General features: G+C 55.8%; 6 protein-coding genes across 6 annotated transcripts; 4 read left to right on the top strand and 2 right to left on the bottom strand.

Annotated features, from left to right (window-relative positions):
* Window positions 1–8,410: 8,410 nt before the first annotated feature.
* Window positions 8,411–13,663, top strand: GCG54_00002283 (uncharacterized protein; the record flags this gene model as incomplete). The annotated part of the gene is made up of 6 exons (XM_045402379.1): window positions 8,411–8,427; window positions 8,537–8,982; window positions 9,037–9,163; window positions 9,218–9,529; window positions 9,597–10,886; window positions 10,936–13,663. 6 exons carry the CDS (start codon window positions 8,411–8,413, stop codon window positions 13,661–13,663), a joined length of 4,920 nt encoding a protein of 1,639 aa, XP_045258741.1.
* Window positions 13,664–15,604: 1,941 nt separating this feature from the next.
* On the top strand, window positions 15,605–16,354 carry GCG54_00002282 (uncharacterized protein; the record flags this gene model as incomplete). Its single annotated transcript, XM_045402378.1, has 1 exon — window positions 15,605–16,354. One exon carries the CDS (start codon window positions 15,605–15,607, stop codon window positions 16,352–16,354), a length of 750 nt encoding a protein of 249 aa, XP_045258740.1.
* A 77-nt stretch (window positions 16,355–16,431) lies between these two features.
* GCG54_00002281 (tRNA pseudouridine(38/39) synthase) lies at window positions 16,432–18,000 on the bottom strand (the record flags this gene model as incomplete). The annotated part of the gene is made up of 1 exon (XM_045402377.1): window positions 16,432–18,000. The coding sequence occupies one exon, from the start codon at window positions 17,998–18,000 to the stop codon at window positions 16,432–16,434; it is 1,569 nt and encodes a 522-aa protein (XP_045258739.1).
* Window positions 18,001–18,563: 563 nt separating this feature from the next.
* On the top strand, window positions 18,564–19,258 carry GCG54_00002280 (GTP-binding protein RHO2; the record flags this gene model as incomplete). The annotated part of the gene is made up of 3 exons (XM_045402376.1): window positions 18,564–18,631; window positions 18,701–18,914; window positions 18,977–19,258. The coding sequence occupies 3 exons, from the start codon at window positions 18,564–18,566 to the stop codon at window positions 19,256–19,258; spliced, it is 564 nt and encodes a 187-aa protein (XP_045258738.1).
* A 99-nt stretch (window positions 19,259–19,357) lies between these two features.
* On the bottom strand, window positions 19,358–19,921 carry GCG54_00002279 (DNA-directed RNA polymerase III subunit RPC9; the record flags this gene model as incomplete). Its single annotated transcript, XM_045402375.1, has 2 exons — window positions 19,358–19,666; window positions 19,787–19,921. The coding sequence occupies 2 exons, from the start codon at window positions 19,919–19,921 to the stop codon at window positions 19,358–19,360; spliced, it is 444 nt and encodes a 147-aa protein (XP_045258737.1).
* Window positions 19,922–21,942: 2,021 nt separating this feature from the next.
* Window positions 21,943–23,578, top strand: GCG54_00002278 (Ribose-phosphate pyrophosphokinase 5; the record flags this gene model as incomplete). The annotated part of the gene is made up of 5 exons (XM_045402374.1): window positions 21,943–22,659; window positions 22,751–22,755; window positions 22,888–23,092; window positions 23,146–23,449; window positions 23,502–23,578. The coding sequence occupies 5 exons, from the start codon at window positions 21,943–21,945 to the stop codon at window positions 23,576–23,578; spliced, it is 1,308 nt and encodes a 435-aa protein (XP_045258736.1).
* Between the last annotated feature and the right edge of the window lie 1,913 nt (window positions 23,579–25,491).

Here is a 25,491-nt window from a genome sequence, read left to right as displayed (position 1 = left end):
AAAGGGTCCCAGGCAAAGATAGGATATGAGGAGTTGTGAAACTGCAAAGATAGGAGCTCACGGCTAGAGCCTAGTTACTGAAGGGTTTCACATCATATCCACCCTCAAGAGAAGACTCTTCAAGCTTTTCGTGACCACTTTCATCTGCACGTCCCCTCACGCCCGTTAGAGCTCCTCCAACAAAAGCTTGACGGTCTCAGACGACGTCAAATTAGACCTTACACCGTTGGAACGGGGCAGGCGGGGCAGATCTGAGACTGAGCCCGGCCCCGCATACCCCGGAGCGGGTCCCTGTCCCGGAACCGGGGGCGGGCCATCGAAAGCCGGGCGTCGGTTATGCCCCCATCCCCATCCCCGTCACCTTCTAATGCACCTCCTCCGGAACAGGGTCTCATGTCAAACAATGCAGGTGGGAGGCGAGGCGATGGCACTTCACCAACCCCAGCAGGGCACTCAGACCCGAGAAGGGACTTTGACAACTCAACTGAGACCAAATCGCCAAGAACGACAAGTTGTGCTGAAATCACAGCCGGTGGCTGGGGAGAAAGCCAGCTCGACAACTCTGGCTCAACATAACAACAGACTTAATCAATTCTACTGCGACTAATGCGTTAATACGAATATCACCGTCCATCATGACTCACTACTCTTCTGCAGACGGGGGGTTCAACATGCTCACCGACTTGAGCCAACTCTCTCAATCGGCCCCCCAGAACCAACAACGCACCCAAGCGCCCCAAATCCTCAATCCCACGAAAATCAAGTTACACCCCCTCCCTCCCCTTGCGCCGCCGTTCTCGGCCCACGAGAATGACCAAGAAAAAGTCCCAAGGAGGAGGAAGCCCGATTTTTAAAATAAGGTGCGATATCTGCCAATCAATCACTGCCAGCCCCACGAATCGCAAAGCTGAAAAGGCAACGCTTTTCGACCTTCCCGATAAACGGGTCACACAGGACCACGTGCCCAACAGTGGGCGTTTAACTTGGAAAAAGCAATAGGGCAGGAATCATCGTGGCACGAACAATCAAGGCGAGAAAAAAAAGGCCGCAAGCCCAAGGAGGAAAGAAAAGGTCCCTCCAACCGCCGCCGCCGCCCAATACCCTCGTACGTTGGACAAGGGCACATGACCGCGGGATATGCATCTTGCATCACTTTTACGCTCACCGCTTGGACGATGAATTCTTCTCTGGCTCTTTCTTCCCGCCAAAGATTCACAGATCGTCATTCCCGAGGCACGGGAAGTCTTCCATCCCGCGTCTCCCAGCCCCCTCTGCTTCTCTTGCTGCTCGCAGTGTCTGAACTAGACAGCGCAGATTCCAAGACATGCAACGGCTTCAGGGAAAACCCTAGGAATTCCCGAGACATGGCGACGGGAATACGAGGGATCGAGCAATGGGGCAAGCAAGTGAGAAAGAAGACGGCATTCAAGACCTGGACTTATGTAAGTCATCAACAACATCCTCGACGCCACCAACCTTCAAGGCCCGATTGCATTCACCTCCCATCACACATGGAGACCTGGAGTGCACAAACCCCCGGTCCGTCGCCGCTCGCCGCCCGCCACCACCACCACCAACAGACCTCCCCCCTCCTCCTTCCGCCGCCTCTCCCCGCGCGCGCGAGCCCTAGCGTGCCCGTCGTCCGCGGTGCCTATGGCTCGTGCCGGCCGTAGACCGGGGTGGTCTCGCTGCGGGTCCATGGCGAAAGTCACAGATAGCGCCGTCCGAATCACACACGACTAGACCGCATGCGGGTGGCAGGGCGGCTGGGCCTCAGGGGTCCAACAAGCTGTAAGTCAGCACGAGCACAGCAAAAAAACGGTCTCTGGCATGGACGTAAGCAGGGCCTGCGTATAATCGAAAAATAGAGTAGTGCTCAAGCCACTAGATGGAGCAAGCTGCTGTTGTTGGCCAAGGCCCCGGCGAGCATGAGGTGACGGTGTGGTGAAGAGAACAAAGAAGCATGTGTGATGGGACCAGGATTCGCTCGGCGGTGATGATCTCTGCAGATGGAGAGCTGCAGTAGCCAAAAGGTGATCGGGCGGACAGGCTCTGGGGGAAAGAGGAACACCCGGCCGGGATGTTGTTCTTGTTTGCGCCCCTGCGAGTTGCCCAGAGAAGTCGGGTTTTGGTTGATAAGATGCTCCTGATTTTGTGCTTTGGCATGTCTTCTGACAACCTCTTTCGGGCGGTTGAGAGTGAGAGAGAGTCAGTTCAGGTGCTGATGCTCCACTGAGGGATGACAGGACAGGGGTAAGCGAGGAGCCCAGACGGGCATTCCTTCAGAGGCGCAGATTCCGTGATGCCACGAGGTGGTGTGTTACTCATACGCTGAGACATGTTAAGTCTCCAATCGAAGTCCGAAGACGAGGTTTTCACCACCTCTGGTGATATCTGAGTAGGCAACCCTCATCCATTCGTAGCCGAACGCCCAGGACGAGGCCGCATCGCCTTCTTGTCACGGGACGCGGGCATTCCGTGGGAGCAAAAACAATAACAGAGCGCGGCCGTCAGCGAAGGCCTTCTTTGGACCTCCAGACGTTCTGGGAAGTCTCCTCGTATGGGGTATTTCCCCTCATTGTGGATATATGAGCGGGCGGTCCCAATCGCAAAATCCGCATTGTGACGGGCCACTTATCGATGATTACGTGACGCCCTTCATGTATGCGAGGGATGGCTGACCGCCAATGAAGATGGAAAAGCAGTACTACAGCATCCCATTCGTCGCACAAAACGCAGTGACCCCCCGGCCGCGAGCGTTCCTGTAGGCTCGAATAGATCGCGGCCTGCGCGGTATTCTCGAATCTCTCGTCGTTATCGATACTGCCGTGTCGCCCGAGAGGCGCGATGTTCGAGTCGAGGTCGTGTGATTTGACAAGACTCTGTAGAGTAGAAGCGATCGCAATCGTTTGGTTCTTAGCGCTGCCGCTGAGCCGGTGCAAGACGCAGGAGAGACGGTATTCGGCCGCGGGGGTAATGCGAGCCGACGTAGCAGCTACGCATCTCGCGTTTGGCAGCACAAGAGACGCAGAAGTCGTGCGGCCTCGATGGTGGACATGCTGAGTGAAAAGGCGCAGCCGGCGATCGTGGCATGGATGGGGAGTTTTGGAGTTGGAGGTGCCCTCGACGCCCCTCGACCCCTTCCTGGCGTGTGAGATCCTGACGTTGATCTGAGCGATCCAATGTCAGATGGAGCAGCAGTGCGTGGGGCAACAGCTGCCAAGCATCCAGGCCCCCCCCCCTCCCCTCCTAGCGGTAGCTCGAAAGAGAGCATTGCCAGTCAGGTCTCGAGTCACTGAATGTGGTTGAGCGTAGTAAATGAGATATGATTGCAATGCTCCATCGCTTCATCCTGTAGAACTAGATCGGACCTGCCCCCAGGTGTTCTTGTTAAATGTCACATAATTGTACAGGGCCTAGAGCTCTCGACGCGACTCGTCCAAAGTCCGACTTGATTAGCCATGCCCGTTGTGGCTTTCCGAGCATGAATATCACTGTTGCATCAAACGTGAGAGCAAACCAGATGCGCAACACCGGCTCCGATAGACCTGGGTGACAGAATCCTATTGACAGGGTCCAGGATAGCGCGCCGTGAATACCGAAATACTGTGACGAGCGTCGATCATTGTTTTTTAGCTGGTGATTGCGGCCCAAGACGTGCCAGACAGCATTGGCGAAGGTGGCCGCGACCGCGATGGGCGGATCTTAGCTGACGAGCGATAAGCTGCTAAATACGCAGGCCAGAAATCAAATCACAAACATCTGACATCCGGCCTGGACGGAGGGGAAGGGCAACATCCGGTAGCAAGGCGGAAGTCGATCAGGAACGACCCAATTCCTGAAGGCTAGAAAGGTTAGCTCAACGGCAAAGCAAACAGTTGACCCCTGCTGCCGGACCAAGGCAATGTACGACATGACAGGGGTCCCAGAGCTCTGTCCGTCACCGCATCGCTCGATTGGAGGGAAACTCGTCAAATTCCGGCTCCGGATTGTTCTGCCTGCTGGTCATCGATAACTGACGAGCTCACTGACTGCGTGGTTAGTGAGTCGGAATTGGGCACTGACCAGTTGATTAAGCCCTGTTGCTTCCAGCAAGACCACACAATTGCCAGCAATTATCGTAGCTGTCCGCCGTTTCGGGGCCCTTAGTATCCGGTGAAGACGTTGCAGATTGACAATAAGAACGTTTGGCAGCTTGGGATGTTTGCAAAAAGTCGTGGCAACGTCACAAGCACGTCGATTCAATAGCACTAGAAGGGCTCTTCACCGGCTGCAAGTCTGGCCCGCCGGTCCCGGTGCCATGCCATTGATCAATTGCGCCATGAAAAGTTTGCTCAATTGCTCCTGTCAATTGGCTGCTCTTCAGTGAATGGGATGTAAGACAACAGCTGACGAGACGTCAGGTACAATTTGCACGTCAGATACATCACGCTGTTAAGCTGGGTGCCTGACGACCCAAAGATGAATTCGCATTAGAAGCGGCTACCCGAGCTGAGAGGTGTAGCGTGAAAGTGGTGATGGTTGCCGCGGGGGGGTTGACCACCCGTTCCGGCGTAGCATCGTGGACGTGGAGGAGGGCAAAGACACGTTACGTACCTCTAGCATGTGGCATCAGTTCGGCCGTCGCTCCATTCAATGCTTCATCGATGAGGCGGCGTGGGATGAACCCTGTCGTGAGGATGCAGCCATACCTTATTGTGTGCTTCGTTCATGCACGGGGAAGAGGCCGGTGAGGTTGCATGCTGTGCCATTGTGTGCGGTGTGGGATCTCATTAGCGGCCGTGAGAGGAACAGGAAACGGCGAGGCTGTTCCAACTCCAAGTATCATTGGGCTGGCATCAGACGGTTTTCAGGGGTCGCGGCGTGCAATTGATATCCGGGGTCTAAAGAAGCAGACCCGGCCAGACCCATCGGTTTGAACTTCGAAAGGGTGTGAAAGAGGAGCGAATTGGAGAAGCAAGTCGGAGAGGATGTTGAGCCGATGCGGTGAAAGTCGTTCATCTTGCACCGAGTGAGACATTCAACATGCTTTTGCAACTCGTCGAATCAAGGTGATGTAATGGAGTGCATCCCATTGAATGCGTGGGATATTGCGATGGACCGAGATATTGACCCAATTCCCCACAACGACAGGTAGGTTGAACGAAGGCTGGTGCTGGGCAGACAGACGATAATGGGCGAGCTGAATTGGAGCCAGATCCGAATGGTACAGACGTCTATCTGATACGCATCCGACTTGGGGGCATGTGTCGTGCATAGCAGTCGTGGTAGTGATCGGCCCGCAGATGTTGATGAGCCAACGGTAGGCGAATGCAGTGCTGGTGCTGGTGCTGGTGCTGGTGCTGCTGGTGCTGCAGCCTCAATCCTGGAAACAGTCTTGGGGCTGCATTCGCGGATGTGGGCCAGCATTTCACGCAGCAGCGATTGCACGTTGCCAGGCCGTTGAATCGCTCCATTTGTGTGCAGGCGAGACAGGGCGAGAGGGGGTCACAGCACGAGCTCCGAGCAGGTCCAAGGTGGAAGCGGGTGTGGGGATCGGTGATGGATGGTGGCCGCCTATGTGCCGGCCAGCGGGAGGTGATTCCAGACCCGCGCCGGCACAGCCGATGGCGAAGGAAGCAGGGTGGCGTCCGTCCGAATCTGGCTCCTGGCACAAAGGGGTCGATCGGAGACGTAAGGTGAAGGTTTGAAGATAACAGGAGATAGTCTTTGATGGGCCATGTTCTAGAGTGCGATTGACGAATGGCGTTGGTGAGGGATGGGCAGAACAATGCCTTTGACGCTGATTGAAGAATGGGCAGCGGAACGTAGGACAGGAGGGTCGGTCGGTGGTGGCTGGGCGTGTGTAGTGTAGGCATGAATCAGAAACAGCTCCCGCAGAGATGTGCCGTGCGTGGTTGACAGCAAGAAGAAGCAATGGGCGAGGTGAGTTGTTCGTCGCTTGGATGAGGTGAAGTTCGTGAGGTGGCACAGACGGGGAAACAGCCACAAGTAGCGGCTACCTCTGCGCTTGCCGCCGTTGCGCCGACGAGAGGCGGCGGCGGTTCGTACCGACTACTGAAAAGCGGGTCACTGTGGAGCGTCCAACGGGAAGTTAAAAGGGACGAACCAGTCAGAAGCAGGGCCATGGATGCCCCTGCAATGCAGCTGCTGAACACAAGGCACATGCGGCTCCGGATTGGCCCCATGCAAGTTCCTTAGGCGCCATCACCCTTTCCTCGGCGCGTAGCTGTTCAACCCCGGTCCCCTGTCACCACCTCACAGAGAGCACAGCTCGACAGCTGTTCCCACCTTCTCTCCATTTTTGACATTGGCCCCGTCTCCTCTCCCTCTTTGCGCCGCCTGCTGCGTCGATTGATTGATTGATTGCTTGCTTGCTTCCATGCTTCGCTTCGTCTTCCCCCAACCACGCGCATTTGCTCATTCCCGCCGCTCTTCGTCGGCCACCCTACCCACGCATTCGATAGGCTCTCGAGCCCGTCGACGAGACCGTCCTAGAGCTACTAGTGATGGCTGAGGAGGCGAATCAAGGCGACTTGTACCAGGATTCACCACTGTGACCACCGCCGAGACGAGGGGAGTCATACCACTTGCACCACTCGCACTCACGCTTCGCAGACGGGACACGCAGCCTCCGTGCACCTACCGCGCATTGCGCATGTCACAGCAGCCTGTAAGGCACCTTTGGCGCTCCCAGTGGACAATTACCCAGGCATTGCTGGTAGTGCTGCTTGCTTTGATAATGCGAGGTCAAGTCATCCAGGGGGAACAAGCCCCAGCAGAGCTCCAGAGCGAGACACGCTTGTTGGAAACAGCCGCCCGCGAGACGTCACTTCCAACCAAACACGGGACGATGCGCTTCTTCATCTGAGGTTGATCCATTATGCTGTTTGTCTTGCTAGGCCAGGGTCCAGAGGAAGTTGCTGGACAACATGGCTTGGCCGGGGCCGTCGCAACAAGCAGTCGCAGCAAGCAACGCAAGCTGGCTGAGCGCCGCCTCGCCTCGACTTGATAGGCTGATATTCCTGTCCCTCCGCGTGCACATACGCACGCGGGCAACATCGCAAGCAGCAAGTGGTAATGGGAGTAGTAGCAGCAGCAGTGCCAGCAAAGCCAGCATCGCAACGCAGTGCAGTGCAAGTGCAGTGCGGTGCAGCGCAGCGCAGCAAGCAGGAAAGGAAGCGGAAGACTCGATGCGAAATACTCGAATCACCTCGACTCGCGAGAGGAACTAGCATCCAAAGACCTAATTATGGCAAAATATTGATGTACTGCCCTGCTCAGACACACACAGCTTGCCTCGACTCTCGACAACCTGCCCAACCAGACCCCCCTCTCCCACCTCGCCCATCTCCACCATCCCTCCAACCCCGGTCGACATGCTGCATTTCCCCCAATTCTGACCCCCTCGGCACGCAGTGGCTTGCACCTTGCGCACCTTGTCCGGTCCCCTCGACTGGCCTGACAGGGTCCGTCGACGACGACCACCCCAGTCTGGTCTCCAGAGCCATGCAGCGTCTTGGCTTGACCAGATGAGCCGGACCGTATCCGCTCCTAGACACCTCGACCTTTCAACGAAAAGCTCTAATTTTATGGTCAAGGGCTGATCGTCCAGTGACAAGCCATCTTCACGACTTAGGCGCCATGCTCCATGTTGCTTGACTCTCGTCCTATTTGGCTCCATCACATCCCCGTCCACCCCCCCTCAGGCGCAACCTCTCTTATTTTCTATCGGCTTTTTTTCGATCCTTTCCTTTTTCTTTCCCTTTTCTGTTGCTGCTGCAAGCAAAAGGGTATTCTCTGCTCACCAACACCTTGTGTTGCAAAAGTGACAGAACCAACCTGCAAGTCAAGCGCCGGCACACCCCCTCGAGCTCACCTTATTCAGTGAGATCTCGCTCTGCCACCAACAGTGCCGCCTTCGACAGAGACAACTGCATCTCTTCACACCCTCCGACTGCGTCTATAGCGTCTTTACCCCCCCTCAACCCGTCCCGACAGACTGTAACCTGTAACCATCTTTAACACCCCGTCTCCCAGAATTTTATTTCTTCTTTCCCTCCTGTCCTACCTCTCTACCTGGTCACCCGCTGGAGACCGAGAGGTAATAACCCCGCGCCGTAAAAGAGAGACACTGCCATAGCACGACGGCACAACCACCACCACCTGTACTACGACGGCAAGCCGACGATACCGCCTTTTACGAAAGAAGCCTGCGCCGAGCATCCGCAACTCTGGAACCCTGAAACGTGGAAGGACAGCCGGTCCGGGAACGGACATTGAGAAGTGCTTCATGTGATGGTTGAAGTGGAAGAGGTGTAGCTTCCCGACTGTTCTTGGTTCGCCACGAAGCAGCCGGACGGGCGCTGTATTGCCGCGGATTGGTGAGTAGACCTGTCTCACAAAAGTCATGCACGCTCTTCTCGGGTTGAAGTGGCTCAGAGCACCCCGCGGGCAAGGACCTGCGGTGGTGCGGTTTTGTGGATGCCGTCTTCCTCAAATGCGGCTTGCCGGCTAACATCGCACCGGGTTGCAGATCAAAATCCGAAAAAGGATATAGTGCCATCATGTCCGCCTCCGCGAGAAATCGAACCGGCACCGTCAGCTCCGGGAGGTCTTCAGCAAGAGGTCGGGGCAATGAGATGCAAGACTTCAACATGCCGCAGCCAAACATTTTGCGCTACTTTGAGCCATGCGCCGCCACGGCCTCCATGTTCTTGTATGCGCAGGGCTGTTCCATCGTCTGCTGCCACCACGATACCCTCACCATCGAGAGGCGGTTTTCGCGGCACTCGGACGAAGTTCGATTACTTGCCGTTGACACCCAGAGCGAAGTCGGGGCCGGAAGACTGGTCGTGAGCTACGATGCAGGACAAACTGCCATCGTTTGGGATCTCATGACGGGCGATGAAGTTGCTCGATTTGCTTCATACGAACATTTAACCACCGCCGCATGGATGCGCAACGGCAATGTTGCTTTCGGTAGGTATTCTGTTACTATTCTAGGGGACGGAGTAACAGCTAACATGGGCAAAGGCAACACCCAGGGCAACATCATTCTGTTTGAACCAACAACGTCAGAACATATCTCCTCGAGAACTATTGACCAAATTGCAGTGACGGCACTTGCACCGGCTGCAGACTGTCGAACTTTTGCAATTGGGTAAGCTTGGCAGAAACACCAAGACGTGGCTGCATGAGACTGACCCCTCGATAGGTACCAGAATGGCTCCTTGCTGGTTGCCACCTTGCAGCCACGGTTCACCATTCTGCACAATCTGGGCACGTCAAGAGCGCCGTCACCAATCGTGACCCTTAACTGGCACGCCTCGTCGTCCCGGCAGAAGTCGGACATGCTGGCGGCCCAGACCCACGACGGCGACCTCCGGGTCTGGAGCGTGTCAAAGTCGTACAGCAGCGACGACCCGGCCAAGGTTGTTCGAATCCTCAAGCGCACTGACAACTATCAAGCTGGACCCAACTGGATGGGCTGGTCAAAGAACGGCCGCATTATCCAATATTCTGACTCGTACGTCATACTCGCCACATGGACCTACGCGCGCGCTTAGGATATGCACTGACAATCATCGCCTCAGGGAAACGCTATCATGGGATGTCCGTACTAAGCATGTCACTTACGACAGCATCCCGACGCTTGAGCATGTCAGAGGCCTGGCCGTGTACGGCCCTGGTGCCAGTCTATTCACTCTTGGCGCGAACAACACCGTACAGCAGTTCGACCTCAACACTCCGTCCATCATTGTGGCCAATGTCCAGCACCCCGCTAACCTGTTGCCGCCATCACCACCCGTCTCAATCGAGGAACAGCAATCGCAGAAGACGTCTACCACCATCGCAACTGATTCCGATGCCACCTCCGGAACCATTGAGATGGGCATCTCTGAAAGCGACGAGGACCACATGTCACCGTTCGACCGTATCGTCGGCCGGAAGGAGACGGGCAGCACGGGGCCCAAGATGGCGCTCGATCCTTATGAGGCCGACTCCGCAAGCGCGGCTTCTAGCCGCAGCGGACATTCCATGGGACTTTCTGCGGTGTCAAAGGGTTCCGACTCCGGATCCCGGACACCCGGTGTCTATCCCTCTTCGGCCATTTCGCGAGGCACTGAAAACACTTACATTTCCGTCGGATCTTCTTTGCCATCGTCTGCCGCGCCGTACCAGGAGCGGGATATGTACTCAATGAGCGGAACCTCGATGCTGACCGGCACTTCGATGTCTTCATACCGATCCCGCCGCTCCAGGCCCTCGCGTTTGCGAAACGAGGTCATTCCGAGCCCCGTCGACAACAAGGTTGTAGACCTCTTCAAGTACACCAGGAGCCGCTTAAGCGACATTCCTTACAAGCACCCGGCAATGTCCGATAATAGTCGTCTTACTAACGATGACCTTCGCAAACAAATGCTGAGCACCATCTTCGGGTGGAACAAGGAGATTGAGGATCTGATTCGGGAGGAGTTGAGCCGTCACAAGAGCGGCGCACCTGCCCGCATCCTTCTTCTCAGGTGGCTTGGAGATCTCGACGCCGATGTTATGGCAGCAAGCTCATCGTCCATGACATCGTCCGACTGGATGTTGCTGGCTCTCAGCGGTATCGGAGGCCAATCATCCCAACACAAACTAGGGCGCACATACGTCCAGAGGCTGCTTGAGCATGGTGATGTTCACGCTGCTGTTACCATTTTGATTGGCATGGGCGACCACAGCGATGCCATCGAGATTTACGTCTCCCACAAGAAGTACATGGAGGCTCTCATCCTGACTTGTCTCTTCTTCCCCGCTGTCTGGGAGCGACAGGCATCCATCATCAAGAAGTGGGGAGAATGGGCGGTCATGCATGGACAGCAGCAGCTGGCAGTCCGATGGTAATTGTTTCTCACACTGCGCTTGATCATTCAGCTAACCCGATACTAGTTTCGCTTGCACCGGAGCCGAGTCCGAGGAGCCTTGGACTTCTCCTTCCGCTGCCCAGGTTACGTTCCAGAGCATTAACCAAAATGTCAACCAAAACATTCCTGAGATCCTGTCCCCGCCTCTCTCACCTCCTGGTGTCAATCGTGGACCTCAAAGGAGCATCGCCAAGACCTCTGCGCTGAAGCTCATCACTTCATTCGGCGACCAGGGAGGCAAGTCAAAGTTCTTCTCCCAGGGTGACGGAGGCCAGACTCCCATTGCTGCCGGTCCCACTCCCATCGCCGACTCGGCTGTCTCGCCAGGCGGCTTCGACGTCACGACTGCATTCATTCGCCCGCCCAACCGCAGCCAATTCAATACGCCAAACTCTGCCAGGTCCGGTACCTCTGCCTTCAGCCGCAAGCGTCTTCCTTCCATCGGCGAGGTTCCTGGTGACCTTTCGCGTGAGCAGCTCAAGGCCGAAGGGGGAGCCGTCCACGTACGCATGTCGTCCGCCGAACAAGACAACCTCGCTGCCGGTCTGACTTTGCAGAGAGCTGCCACGGCTAGCCCCATGATGATGCGCGACCAATACAAGATGCTCACCATTCGTTCGAGAGACCCCCCTCCCCCCTCCCCTGATGCCAGGATGATTATCAAGATGGAAGGTAGCTTGCACCAGCGAAACGGCTCACGGGACCGCAAACCGAAGGGCCTCCAACTTGATTTGGAAGGTCTCGACAATCCCATGGCGAACGAGACCCTCTCCCCTGAGCAGTCCATCTCTTCCTCGACCCGCTTTCACTGGCCCTCTCGACGACGTGGCCCAGGCTCCGTCACCAGCTCCGTCAACTCCCACTCCACTGCTGGCAGAAGCTACCGTAGCAACACCACTGGTGGCAAGCAAGACTACATCCATAGTCTCGACACCGCCCAACGCATTCAACAACGCAAGCAGCGCAGCCGTCATGGAAGCCGAGAGGGAAGACGAGACGGTTCAAGCGGCCGAGACCGTGAGCACAGTCGCAATCGCAAGACGGCCTCTCGCGAAGCCTCAGCGGAACGTGGCCGAGCTTCCAACCGTACTTGGCCCAAGCCTAAGCGTTCTCCTACCTCACCCATTCCCATGTCGCCTGAGGACTTGATCAACCTGAGCACTCCAAAGATGCTGCCCGAGTCCATGGATCCCGCCACCGTGAGGAAGGCAAGTACCAGCCGCAAGGTAGCCAGCCGTACTTCAAGCCGAGGCAGTCAAATTCGCCACAGGAGCCCGGAAAGCAAGCACCGCCCTCCTGCGCTGGATCTCCGGGGTCGTAGCCAAGATCGCACCGGCTCCCACGCCAGGTCTCCTTCGTCACCTCTTCCCCTTTCCGCCAACCCAGCGCACTACCAGGGATCCGAAGATGAGGAAGACTTCGCCTTGGCTGTCATCGCCCAAGAGAACTTCCGGAACAGACACAACAGGAGCACAAGCCAGATCGAGTCTCGCAAAGCACTTTCGCCTGAGCTTATCAGAGAATTTCCCCAACGTGATCGATCCGAGAGTCGACGTCGCCGCGCAGCTGAGAACGTCGAGCAGCCCCGCGATGTCCTTCCTGTCCAGACTAAGTCGCGTGCCCCGTCGACTGAGCATGCTGGAGATCTCAAGGCCATGAAGGATGAGAGACAGCGAAAGAAAGAGGAGGCTGCGCGCGAGCTTGAGGAGCGTCGCAAGTCCCTGGCACAACGTCCTTCAGCGCCTCCAATTCCTCATCCCAACCAAATCCGCATCGGCATTGAGCCGCCGCCGAACAGCCTCGATCTTCCTCCCCGCAGCCACACTGCCGACTCGCCTTCGGCTCACCACAGGAGCATGTACGCCCGCAGCTCCAACGTCCACATCGGTCTGCCGGCAACCCCCAAGGCTATGCGCCTCATCATCGAGTCCGACAAGGAGAAGGCAAAGAACATTCCGGTGCCTCCGATCCCGGCCACCTTTGCGCAGCGACACTCTCCTGTGACTTCGCCTAACCAGAAATCTCCTGAGAAGGAGAAGGAGGGTGACCTGCTCACGCTCCTCCCGCAGACAACCTACCAGCCTCCCGTCCGCGGTATGATACCTCGCAGCATGTCTGCTCCACCGATCGACGTACCCTCTCCCAAGACCAGCGGACCCAGTGCACTCTCACGCGGCCCATCGGTGCGACGAGGAAACTCGGGAGAAGTCCATCTCTTCCACTCCAGGCACGCCTCTCAGGAGGAGGATAACGACCACATGAGCGTCCCGCCACCGCCGCCTCCTCCGCCCATGCTCAAGGAGCTGCAGCACCTCGCCATGCCGCCTCCTCCGCCGCCGGCGCCATTGCCGTACGCTGCTCACAACGGCGCTGGCGCGATCGGCTCTGGCATGATTGAGATCGTCATGGACGATGACGAACCCGCCACCGCTGCGCCCATGGACACCACGGTCCCCGTCATCCCGGCCCCGGCTGCTCCCACATCCAAGGGCCACAGCCGCGGTCGCAGCTTCAGCGAACGCGAGAACGGCTTTGCTGGCCGCATCTCCAAGGCCACCGACCGCTTCCGATCGGGCAGCCGCAGCCGCAAGGACTCCGTCGCCATGCGTCCCAGACAAGACAACTACGAGGTTGCACCTTACGAGAGTGTGCCCATGCCCGTCAACTACGGTCGTGAGACCTTAAGATCTCCCATCAGCGCGCAGAGACAAAAAACGCTTCCCACCGGGCTCAACGCCAGCGACCTCATCTAGGCCATGCCAGCCTACCAAACACCCCAACCACACCACCACAACTTAATATTCACTTACCCCCCTTGATGTTTCGATTCAATTCGTTGCATGGCGACTGGCGTTTTTCGATGAACCTTGATACCATTACTTTTCGACGACAGAGGAACACGACCATTCGCGGCAGTGCAGTATCGTCTCCGATGCTACGAAAGCCGACAGCTAAAATATCCCGATTAGAAAGCGCCGTTTTGTACACTTCAAGTCTATCCTTGATGAATACTTTTGTCTCGAAGGCAGAGCGATTTTACTAGTTATTTTCCTTCTTTCTTTCTTCTCTACAACCTATTTTGTGTTTGCTGCATTTCTTCCTTCTCAAATGATGACTGATGATGGCTGGATCTTGGACTGGGCAAAGCCGCGAGGCAAAGGACAAACATGATACCGTGAGCGGCGATGTACGTGATAGGACGGACACACAGGCCGGGGGAGGGAGAAATCTGGGGGATACGAGAAAATGTATGTTGAAAAAAAGGTGAGGGGCTTGAGACAGGTCGACGCCGGCCGTCTCGCCTCGTTTTCGAGATTGGAAAAGATGGAGGGGAGAGGACCGAAAAGTGCTGGAAACGTTCGTCTTACAATGTTGCCCCACGGCATCTTTGTTCATCTAGTTGGAGCAGGGGAGACATCTATCCGCCTGCGTTTCTTTACATCTTGAATTTTTCTGCTTTTACTTCTTGCTTCCCTCACGTCGTGGGAGTGTTGACTCTTTCCTTTGGTGAGGATGACAGTGTATGTAGTTAGTTGCTCGATTCAGGATGGCTACGTACAGGCTGAATATTGAGAAGGATGCTGTTTAACATCCAGTCCGCACTTATATACGAAATTTGAATGAGACCGCCTGCTGTATTATTTCGACTTCATTTCCCGAAAGCTTCTTGGTCGTCTGACGTTGTGGCCGTCTGCACCAGCTCCATCTCTCCAAGTGCAACCTCAAGCTTACCTCGATGCACAAAACCGCATACGCAGAGAGAGGTATGGTCTCATTTAAACGAAGTTCGTCTGATTTGATTGACCCAGACCCTGGAGCTATGCGCAAAAATAAAACAAAAGCTTGATGTTGGGACGAATCGAACCATGTGTGGGGGACACTGTGTACATCCACCCACTGAAGGCATCGCGAACTTCAGCAATCCGCGCTGTGATGCACCTTGCACTACCACCACGCAATTAATCGTCCGTCCACACACATAGGAAGCAACCGACAAACATGAAATATTGCAATTGCGTCAATTCATCGTATCGCATATTATTTGTGCAGGCGGCATGCACGCATCAGCGGTATGCATCATCATTAAAATCAATCACCAAAAAACCAAAAAAGAAACGGAGTTGACATCTCCATCTTCAGCCACTACCCCAAGCCCCTAGCGATCGTAATCCAGCACGCCATGCGACGGTGAAAATGCCTCTGCAGAGTGAAACCTCCCTCAAGTGTCATCTTCATTGCTTAGGGCCACCGCAGCATCGCAGGTTACCCGTGCGAGTGAGTAGCCACCGCAGCATTCGCACTGGGCGCCACAAGGGGGTTCCAATGGATATGGGGTAGCGGGAGAAGAATACTGAAAGCCTTCAACCAACTTGACCATTACAGCCGGTAACTTCCGCCGACTAACTGAACCATATACCCTCCAGCCCTTGTGGGACGTGCGCTGGTGGCTGCTGGGTGGTGGGGATTACGTCAGCTGCGCCTTGGTGCTGGTGCTAATGGCAGGCGCGACAGGGGATGACGGTAGCTGATCGCCAGCAGAGCTTCGAGCTTCGACATCCAAAGTTGCAATTGCGCATCCGTTCGATGTCGAGGTAATCCTCAGAGAAGATCTCGGCTTCTCACAGCTGCCGCAACACCAATGGCACGATAATCCCGACCTTGCATCCTCCGCGACACCCGGCGCATCGCCCAAGATGCTCACGACCTCCCCGCGCCTCCACGTCCGGCGCCCCTCGCCCACGACGGCCGAGTTCACAGTAACCACCCGCCCGCCGCCGACTCTCGCCGTCAAGGCCCTCTCCCTCGTCCTGCTCATCCTGCGCATCCTCGTCTTCTTCTCCTCGATCCTCCTCCTCCGCGCCGCCTGGGTCCAGTCCCCCAACGCAGCCTCCTTCCTCACGCCACTGCGAAGCTCGCGAATCCACCGAGACGAGTACACGGAAGACGGCTTCTTCTCGAGCGAAACGCTCACGCAGTTTCTCCGGCTCGTCGACGACTCCGTCCCCGGCCGTCTGGCGCAGCGCCTCGTCTCCGCCAATACGGTGCCCCTCCCCGTCCTGGTCGCGGGCTGCGTGGTGGCGGCGTACGCGACGCTCCTGAGGACGCACAAGACCGAGAGCCTGCTTGTCCTGCGCGGGCTGGGCATCCAGACGAGCTCGTCTAGCGGGAGCTACCTCTACGCCGCGGCGACGCGCTTCATACCCACGGAGAAGATCCAGGATGTCCTCGTCAACGAGGCGTTCAAGGGCTTCGAGGTGCGGTACTACCTGATTGTCATCGTCGAAGGGGAGGAGGACCTCGTCGTTGTGTTTCCCCAGATCCTGCCTCGGAAGAAGATTGTCGAGACGGTGTGGAGAGGGGTGAGGGGATGTCTGTGGGAAGCAGAGGGCGGCGGTAGTTATGGCGGCGGCAATCGCAAGATAGACGAGAGATGGCAGAGCTGAGCAGGGGCTCTGGTAATGAAATCATGAACTTTTCCCTCTTTTTTATAATTATTTATACTTCAGAAGGATGCGGCATCCTATTCATCCGCTTCAGCCGCAGCGGCAGCCTTCTTCGCGACCTTGGCATCCTTAATAATCTTCCTCCAGTTCTTCGACTCCTTCATCTCTTCAGAGTTCTTGAACCCCTTCCTCTGCGCGAACCGGTCGTTGATCTCGGCCGGCGTCGGCGTCAACTGCTTCTTCATAATCGGTACATACTCCCCGGCCAACTTGCCCAACGGCCCGCCACCAAACACCCTCTTTCCCTTCGCCTGGCTCTCCGTCCCCTGTACCTGCCCCGACACCAGGTCAAGCAGCCTGTTGGCCAGCAGCTCGTCCATCTTCTTCGTCCGGTAGTAAGTCCACAGGTTCTCAACAATGTCCGCCTCGCCGTATACCCACTTCAGTGCGTTCTCGCCCTCCTGCGTCCGACTCTCCCTGTCACCCGGGAACACGCAATTCCACAGGACCAGCGGCGTGTCGTTGGCGAGGTCGTAGTTGGGCTTCCGCGGCGTCTTCTCGACGTCCAGCAGCTCCGCCACGAGCTCAGGCTTCTCTAGCCTCTGCCCGACGAGGAACAGGATCGAGACCATGTGCCGGATCTGGTGCCACAGGAACGCCGTCCCGCGGATGTTGAACGAGTACACCTTGGGCAGCTTGCTCCCGTCCGCGGAGCTCAGGCCGAGGTACGGCAGCGCCGAGCCCACGTCCTTGACCTCCTCGACGCCCGCCTCGAACATGCGCCGCTCAAAGTTGGTGATCTGCTTGCCGCCGTCCACCTTGCAGAAGTTGCGGAAGTCGTGGTCGCCGACGAAGAGCTGCGCCGCCGCGTCCATGGCTTCGATGTCGAGGTAGCCTTCCTTCAGGCCGTCTGCGGAGACGCCTGTTGTCGGCGCGAAGGCGGGCTGGGTGAAGAAGTAGCGGTACTGTCTCTCCTCGCAGGAGAACCGCGCCGAGAAGCCTGGCGGGGGCGAGGGGCACCACGCAAGTATGCGGATGTCGTCGGGCAGAAGGCGGTTGAGGGTCTTGATGTAGTCAATCTCCTTTTCATCCGACCACTCCACCTCGGGCTTCTTCTTGGTATCCTCTTCGGTTTCTGTCTTTTCGGCGGTGCCCTCCATTGGCGTATCCGCATCCCCTTCCGTCGGAGCAGGCTCCGGTTTGGGGAGCGGCTTGCTACTCCTGACCCTCAACCCAATTACCTGCCCAAATGCACTCACACCACGATCCGTACGGCCGCATTTTGAGTACTCGCAGCAGTCAAAGTTGACCACGGCCGGGTCCTCGGGGAAAATAAGACACGCCTTTGTGAGTGCGTTCCACAACTCGCCCTCGATGGTTGGCAGAGCCGCCGAGTCGGCGTACTCAAAACCACCATACCGCTTCCCCAGGTACGCCAGCTTCAACGCGATGAAGCGCGTGGAATACCGCGAGGGATCGATCCCCTTCTTCGTCTTGCGCTTCTTTGCCGGCGGGGGTGCAGCTGCCCCGTCAACGGCCTTGGAGGCTGCAGCCTTCTGCTTGTCGAGTTCATGCTCGAGGTGTCTTATGCGGGAGATGAGACGCTCCTTTTCCCATGAGTCGTACTTTCCAGGCACCTCGGCCATCTTTGCGGCCTGTGAGGTGCTCAAGTATCGTGTGGGGGTGTGAGCGATGAGACGGGGACTGAGATGGTGGTGGTGGCGTTGGCGTTGATGGGCGTGGGCGGGTAAAATCTTTCGGCAATCGTGTAATAGTCTGTCCAGGCGTCTCAATAATAGCAGACTCTGGCTTGGCGGTCGATGCAGAGTTGAGCCCCAAAACAAACCGTGTAAGGGACTCATAAGCCTGCTGCTCTTCTTCATATGACTCCGACGTTAAATTTTGGAGGGGTTCAGGCTGGCTACATGCGGGTACATTTTGGGCTGCGGGCTGTCACTGGAGGGGCATTTAACATGGGCATTTTCGAAGAGCAAAAAATTCGCCCATTAAAACAAAGTGTGGCTGATGTTCAGTGGCTGGTTTCCACTTTTATTGGAGGTCTGGACCGGTGTGACGGGACCGGGGGCCGTTTAGCGGGCAGTGCGTCGAACTGTGTCTGGACCGGTCGGCAGCTGAGCCAATCTGTTCCAGACATCCCGTTATCAGGACGACATCCGAGTCAATTCCGAACCCGCGGACAACCGCAGCCATGGACGGAGATGCCATCAAGATATTGCTAGTTGGAGACGAGAAATGTGGAAAGACGTATTTTCTATCGTGCGTATCCCTCCGGTGAAGCTCAGTCTCCACATAGGATGTCATCGCTAATGTGAACGCCGTGGATAGGAGACTGAGTGCTGGAGAAGGGACTGGCCCCATCAGGCTACTCAGGGATATCGACCAACCATTCATATTCGAGATTAAGCTTGGTAGTACACCACATCGGTTGGAATTCTATGATACAAATAGCCCTGAGAACTGGAAGCTTCTTGAGCCGGACCTGGTCATCATGTGCTACGACATAAGCCAGCGGCTCAGTCTCATCAACATACAAAGACTAGTAAGTTATCTTTTCTTGTTCCTTGACCCCTTTACAACTTCACAACCTGACGTCTGGGGCAGTGGTTCAAAGAGGTCAAACTGTCCTTCCGCAGACCTGACCGCTTGCCTATCCTCATCCTCGGTCTGAAGCGGGACCTGAGATCCGAAACCGATCCCAACGGCATCATCTATCCTCAAGAAGCCTACCAGATGGCTCAGTCCTTGAGAGTAGATAGGTACATGGAGTGCTCTGCCATGACCGGGGAGCTCATCAAGTTAGCGTTCGAAGACATCTGCACCACGGCAGTCAAAACACGCAGTGAGGCGGGCGGACAGAGTGAAGGCGGCTGTGCCATCATGTGAAGGCTTTCAATCTTCTGTCGGAGGACTCGGCACAGGAGACGGCGACCTGACGTAGTCAGGGTCCGTATTGGGCTCAACAGAGCGATTTGGGTTGGTCTCCTAGGCCGTGCCGTTTGCTTGCTCGCCGCCCTCCTCCTCCTCGGCCTCCTGGGGAAACGATCCGAGAACCTCAGCGATAATGTTGACGATTTCTTCCTGCTGGGCTTCGTCGAAGCGCTCCGTCATCTCTTCGATGACGGTATTCAACGCAGCGACGGAGGCGGGACGGAGGTTGAAAATCATTACGACCTCACCCTTGGCGAGGTCATAGGGCTGGAGCCTCTCCAACAGCTGGGAGATGCATTCCGGGTGGTAGGTGATGGGGTCCTGGCAGAGCGGATTGGGTGGTGTACGCAGGTACTGCAGGAGCTGAGCGGATGAGTCAGTCATGGGCGTACGTACAAGAAATAGATACCCAATTTTATTCATTTTTTTCTTCAGTGACATTTTCTGAAGAAAAATTCAAAAATTGGTCATTGGGCAACGCACTTCTTTGGCCAGGGTCTCGAGATTGCCAGGGCCACGACGCTCTCCTCGCTTCTTTTGGCCGAGCTTCTTCTCCGTAAGGTGCTTGTAGACCTCGTAGTTGGTGAGGACCGCCGTCTGAGCCTCAAGGATCTTCATCGTGACGGTGTACTTGGCGTAGGAGTCGGGGTTGAGGTCTCGGGAAGAGCTCTCCGTGGGAACAGAGGAGGTGGTTGGCTGGGGAGGACCAGAACTAGCTACCGGCAACGGCGGTCGACGAGAGGTGCGAATGCAAGTCGCGTTTCGGAGTTGTGAAAAATGTCGTGTCGGTGTGGAAGGTGAACAAGGCTAGTCCAACGTCCCTGTCGCTCGAAATGGAACCTGGTAAGCGCACCTGAGAGGCCGGTTGGTGACAGGTCGAGTCACACAACGTTGAACACCCAGGCTGGCCCTCTAGATGACGGTTCTTGGCCGAGTTCTGTCTGCAAGCTAGGAAACCAACGGAACCGGAGACTGGCAGTAAGCTCGGTTCAACGTCCAAGGCAGCTGTGAAACCAAACCAAACAAAAGACCTGCTTGGTCGGTCTGCCTCACGCAACAGAGAGAAAGTTTAGGATCCGTACAGCACCGCACAGTAGGAACGAGACGGCACGGTACACATGCAGTGCGGGTTGCCGTGAATTTTTTTTTGCTACTGCCCCGCGGTCGCTGGTAAGGTCGGTCGGTAGTCACAATTTGCAGCGAGCTGCATGAGACACCGCGCAATGGACGAGCAGACAGAGAAGAAAAAAAGGCTGCATTACCTTCAGCTGCCCAATCACGCTGCCCAGTCCCCCACTCTCGCCATGTGCTAATGTCGCTATGTACGTACCGATTAGGAATTGCGCAATGAGCGCAGGGAACAGCGTTGGCGGCTTTCAGTGGCCGCCGGTGGTGAGTCTAAGGCAGTTCTGCACCTCTCGTTTTACTCATTCCCTCCATTCTGTGTCTGAGATTGGTCTACAGAAATAACGAGAGGTATTTACTTGCTGTCATACCTGCATCACCGGAATGTGCAATCACGAGGCAACGAAGAGCCTGGGCTGCAGACTTCAGACCATTACAGTCAGAATTGTCTAAGCAGAGACCTACCTAGTTACAGGCGCATCCCATCTCGGCATCCCACGGTCGTCCCATGTTCACGATCACAGCGTTCCATTGTGCTGTCCGGGTGGTTGTGGTACCTGTACGGGCGTCTGTACGGAGCTCTTTTCCGGCACTGTCATGCTGCCGCGGCTGGCCGCTGTCAATGCGGTGGCTCCAGGTACCACAGCGGCCGTTCGGCGCCGCCCCCAAAGAGGCTCAGGGCCTTGCAACCACTAGAAACACAGTGCATGGCCAGGGCGCCACTGGCGCAAAATCTCTGCCAGAGATCGGAGTCATGAAGAGCACCAACCTGCCCGGACTAACCTAAACGAGCAGATTCTGCACCTGGCTACCCTGTGTGTCCTTCGCTTCCCAGCACTGAAGCACCCGTTTCCACCCCACCACGCAGCGCATTCACACCCACCTTCCCCAAGCCCACATGGTTGGCGACCGCACCCGACCCCGACCCCGATACCTGCAATCCACGTCCCAAACAAACTTATCCACTCAGAGATTTTCCTTTACAACTTCTCGACAACCCCAGCTTCAAAGGTATCCCCGCCGCTACCAGCTTTTCTTTCCTCGTCTTCCCCCCCTTCCTCCAAATCTCTTTCTCGACAGCTTGTTCGTCATGCTGCTGTAGTGATCGCACCTTCGAGTGTCTGCCCTCTCAAGCCTTTGGCATCACCTTTCTGGACAACCTTTTCTGCGCCTACCCTCGGCTTCGGCACATTGCAAGTACCTGTGACGTCGCCTCGCACCCCACTAGCAGATATTTTTGACGCCTCAAGCAAACCCGAGACCGGCACTGCTCCTTCGCGATTCTCCATCCCGCACACGACATCCCTCCACCACCAATATCCTCACCTCCAAACCGAAACCCCGCCTGCAAAGCTCTTAACTGTAGCTAGGCACATACAGCTCCTATTCTTCCGCCCTACTCGAACCTGATAGCTGCTACATTTCGGCTCGTACTCCGCCGGTTTCGCCCGACCGCATTTTCTACCTTCTGTTTATCGATACCCCATCTTCAAAGCCCCGACACCAGCGATACAATGGTCCGCAACATCATTATCCTTGGTGGAAACACCCACCCCGAGCTGATTGACAGCGTCTGCAACAACCTGGGTCTTAACCCCTGCGAGCGCGTCCTCACCAAGTTCTCTGTCGGCGAGTCTCGCTGTGAGATCAAGGACTCGGTGCGCGGCAAGGATGTCTTTATTATCCAGACCGCCTCTGGCTCTGTCAACGACGGCTTCATGGATCTTTGCATCATGATCTCTGCCTGCAAGACTGGCTCTGCAAAGAGAGTCACTGCTGTCATGCCTTTGTTCCCCTACTCAAGACAGCCCGACGTCCCCTACAAGAAGGCCGGCGCGCCTCTCTCTAAGTCCGCCTCAGAACCTTCCAAGAACGGCTACACCTTCGAGAGTGTTCCAGCGACCCCCGCTCCTGGCGTTCCGCGCACCGCTGGCCTCACCAATGGCATCGACGGCGTTGCTTCCAAGCTGGCCAAGAGCAAGCTGAACGAGGAGAGAAGCAACGGCGCCAATGGCGGCGACTACTTTAAAAACGGCAACGGCGATTCCAAGGTCAATGGCCACGGCCGCAATCACGACTCGATCTCGTCGCAGGTCCGCTACACCACCCACGACTACGAGAACCAGAGCCAGGTCAACGGATTCCAGTCGAAGCCGGGATACAAGCAATGGGTTGCCCAAGCTGGCACTCTGGTCGCGGACTTGCTGGCTTGCGCTGGTGCGGACCATGTGGTATGTAATCCCCAAAATATCCACGGGCGCAACCCACGAAGGATGCGCCCAAAACTTGTTGGCTCTAAAGCACTTCACTAACAAACATTAGATCACGTAAGTTCTTTCTTCTGCTGTGTCGCGCCGTTTTTGCGCGCCAGCTCTTGCCGATGCCAATAAGAACCCTCTGTGGAGCCTTTACACCTGCCCTTCGTTGCTTCTTTTCGAAGCAATTGCTAATGGTTGCAGGATGGATCTCCATGATCCTCAGTACCAGGGCTTCTTCGACGTCCCAGTGGATAACCTGTACGGCAAGCCCCTCCTCAAGAGGTACATCCAGCAGAACATCCCCAACTTCAAGGACGCCGTTGTCATCTCTCCTGATGCTGGTGGAGCCAAGCGTGCTACTGCCATTGCTGATGAGCTGGACATGGCGTTTGCCCTGATTCACAAGGTAGGTGACCTGTTTCTTTAGACGGAAGTGCGGGAACTCATAACTTGCCACAGGAGCGTCGCCCGACCAAGTACAGCGAGCAGCGCAATGCCAGTATGATGCTGGTTGGTGATGTCAAGGACAAGGTGTGCATCCTCGTTGATGATCTTGTTGATACCGGCAACACGATCACGAGGGCTGCCAAGCTCCTCAAGAAGAACGGCGCTACTCAGATCTACGCCCTCTTGACCCACGGCATCCTCAGCGGTGACGCCATCCCCCGCATCAACGCTTCGGCCATCGACAAGATCATCGTGACCAACACCGTTCCCCAGGGCGAGCACATGAAGGTGTGCCCTAAGCTTGGCTTCCTGGATGGTGAGTTTTCCCAGCTCTTCAAGTGTCTCCCAGCTTTTGACTAAACTACCAGTTTCTCCCGTTTTCGCGGAGGCTATTCGTCGCGTCCACCACGGCGAGTCGATCAGCGTCCTTTTCCAGCACAACTAAAAGCATCATTTCATGGCGTTTGAAAAGATCATCGGCTTTTGCATCGGAGGGTTTATTGGATTCCACAACTACTTCTAGGGAGATTTGGGCAACAATTGTTGCTTTTACGGCGTTCAGCTCTGGAGGTGGTCAAGTGTGGCATCTTTTTCTTGCTTTGCCAGGGATGCTCTAGACGTTTTCTTTACTCTTTTACCCGGATCATCCACGACATTCGAGCCTGCTTCCGCTTGGAAGCAGAGCCACTCTTTGGCGGCCCTGCGTGGCCAGCCATCTTGCTACACACTACACACATAGGACCTCATCTTCACGATGGAGGCTCTCTGCACAGCGGCCCGATTAGCGGTTCTTGATACTGCGGCCTTGCTATACACACTCTTATGCCCCATGGATCACACTGTTCCCTGTCTGCGATATTGGCTATTTCAATTTCTTCACGTGGGGAGTGGCGCGTTCTTCTTGCGGCCACAGCGCTAGTTCGATGGCTGTTTTTTTGGCTGCAGGCCGTCCACGTAACATAAACACTCCGTAGGAACTCAGATGGACTTGTCCTGGGAGTTTCCGCCCGCTTGCGTATCGTGAGCTTAGACGTAGATATCGTGACATATGACTTAGAACTAGATCATCTAGCAATGAAGATATACGAAAGCTCTGTCAGTTGAAACTCTTGTCAATGTTATTCTTGTGCATTCTAGTAAGGTCGGTGATACTGATGCCGATTCAGACCTAATCACGTAACGTTGACCAACGAAGCAGTAGGCAGACGACCAAGGAGAAAAAGAACAATTAGCTACGAGAGAAGTACTATCTGACTGTGACTATCTGACAGTATCGCCCGACCCTTATCTTGAGCCTTTTTTTAATTCCCGTCCATCAACATAGGGTCCAGATTGCGTACAGCAGGAGGTTGAATGCGGCGTGCTGTGAGACATCGGCTCTCTTCTTTGCCTTGATGTCTTTCCAGTCACGTCGGCTTGCCTTGTTTGCACTCAGTTTATACAATGCTAGAATTGGGATGCATAATAAAGCAAAGCGGCGTAGTGAGTGGCGGCGCGGAATCTTCTCCCTAACCACAGTCGGCTTTAGCAAAGCTCGACAGAAGTCACGGTCGTTCTTGAACTGAGTACGTCTGGTTCTGAGCGAACACCCCATTCGGACACGGCGCCGATTCAGGAGCCGAGTTTTCCCCGGGAAAAGGCGCCGGGGAAGTGGGCAACGCCGTCGTAAGCGTTGAGCGGTAGTGACTGATCTGACTGCTGGAAATTTGTGACGCTGTCGTGAGGACTGAGTGACTTTGACTGGTCTAGCTGCTAGGGAATTATGATGCTGTCGTAAAGACCGAGCGATTGTAGATCGTGAAGTTTCTCGGAAGGCAGAACGCTGCTGTGAGAGCTGATACGTTATGAATGTTCTAGGTGCTGGGAAGTTGCAATGCCGCTGCAAGTGAGGGGTTCGAATTTTGATCGTATGCAGAGCGGTAGGTGTTGTAGGGTTTCTGAAGTTGCGCAGGGCCATGGGAGGAGCATGATGCAACCATCGACAAGCTCCACTTGCCATGGGCGAATCGACATTTGTATGCGGCTGCAAAGATGCAAAGTTGCGTCCGAATGTGTGCAAGGTAGTGAGTGAGCGAGTGGTCGTCCTGACTATCGGAAGGACGATGGAAGGTCGTTGCAACAACCGAGCTGTGGGCGTTGCAAGTTGGCGCAAGGCCTTGAGATTGTCAGCCAAATGAGATTCAGTGTTGAGATTTGGAGACTTGCCAGCTGTAAAGTACGTTGATACATGATCAAATAAGTACGATTGTTTGGGTATTGGGAACGTAGAAGCAAGTGACGTTGGACGAATGGTCTGGTCTCATTTGTTTTTCAAAGCTGTATGGAGAATAACAGAATATGTGGCAATGCTGGGCAATA

The sequence above is a fragment of the Colletotrichum gloeosporioides genome, assembly GCF_011800055.1.
Source record: "Colletotrichum gloeosporioides strain Lc1 chromosome Unknown consensus_84, whole genome shotgun sequence".
Taxonomy (NCBI): domain Eukaryota; kingdom Fungi; phylum Ascomycota; class Sordariomycetes; order Glomerellales; family Glomerellaceae; genus Colletotrichum; species Colletotrichum gloeosporioides.
The sequence above is the reverse complement of the archived record's forward strand: the minus strand, read 5'-3'. Positions and strand labels throughout refer to the sequence as shown.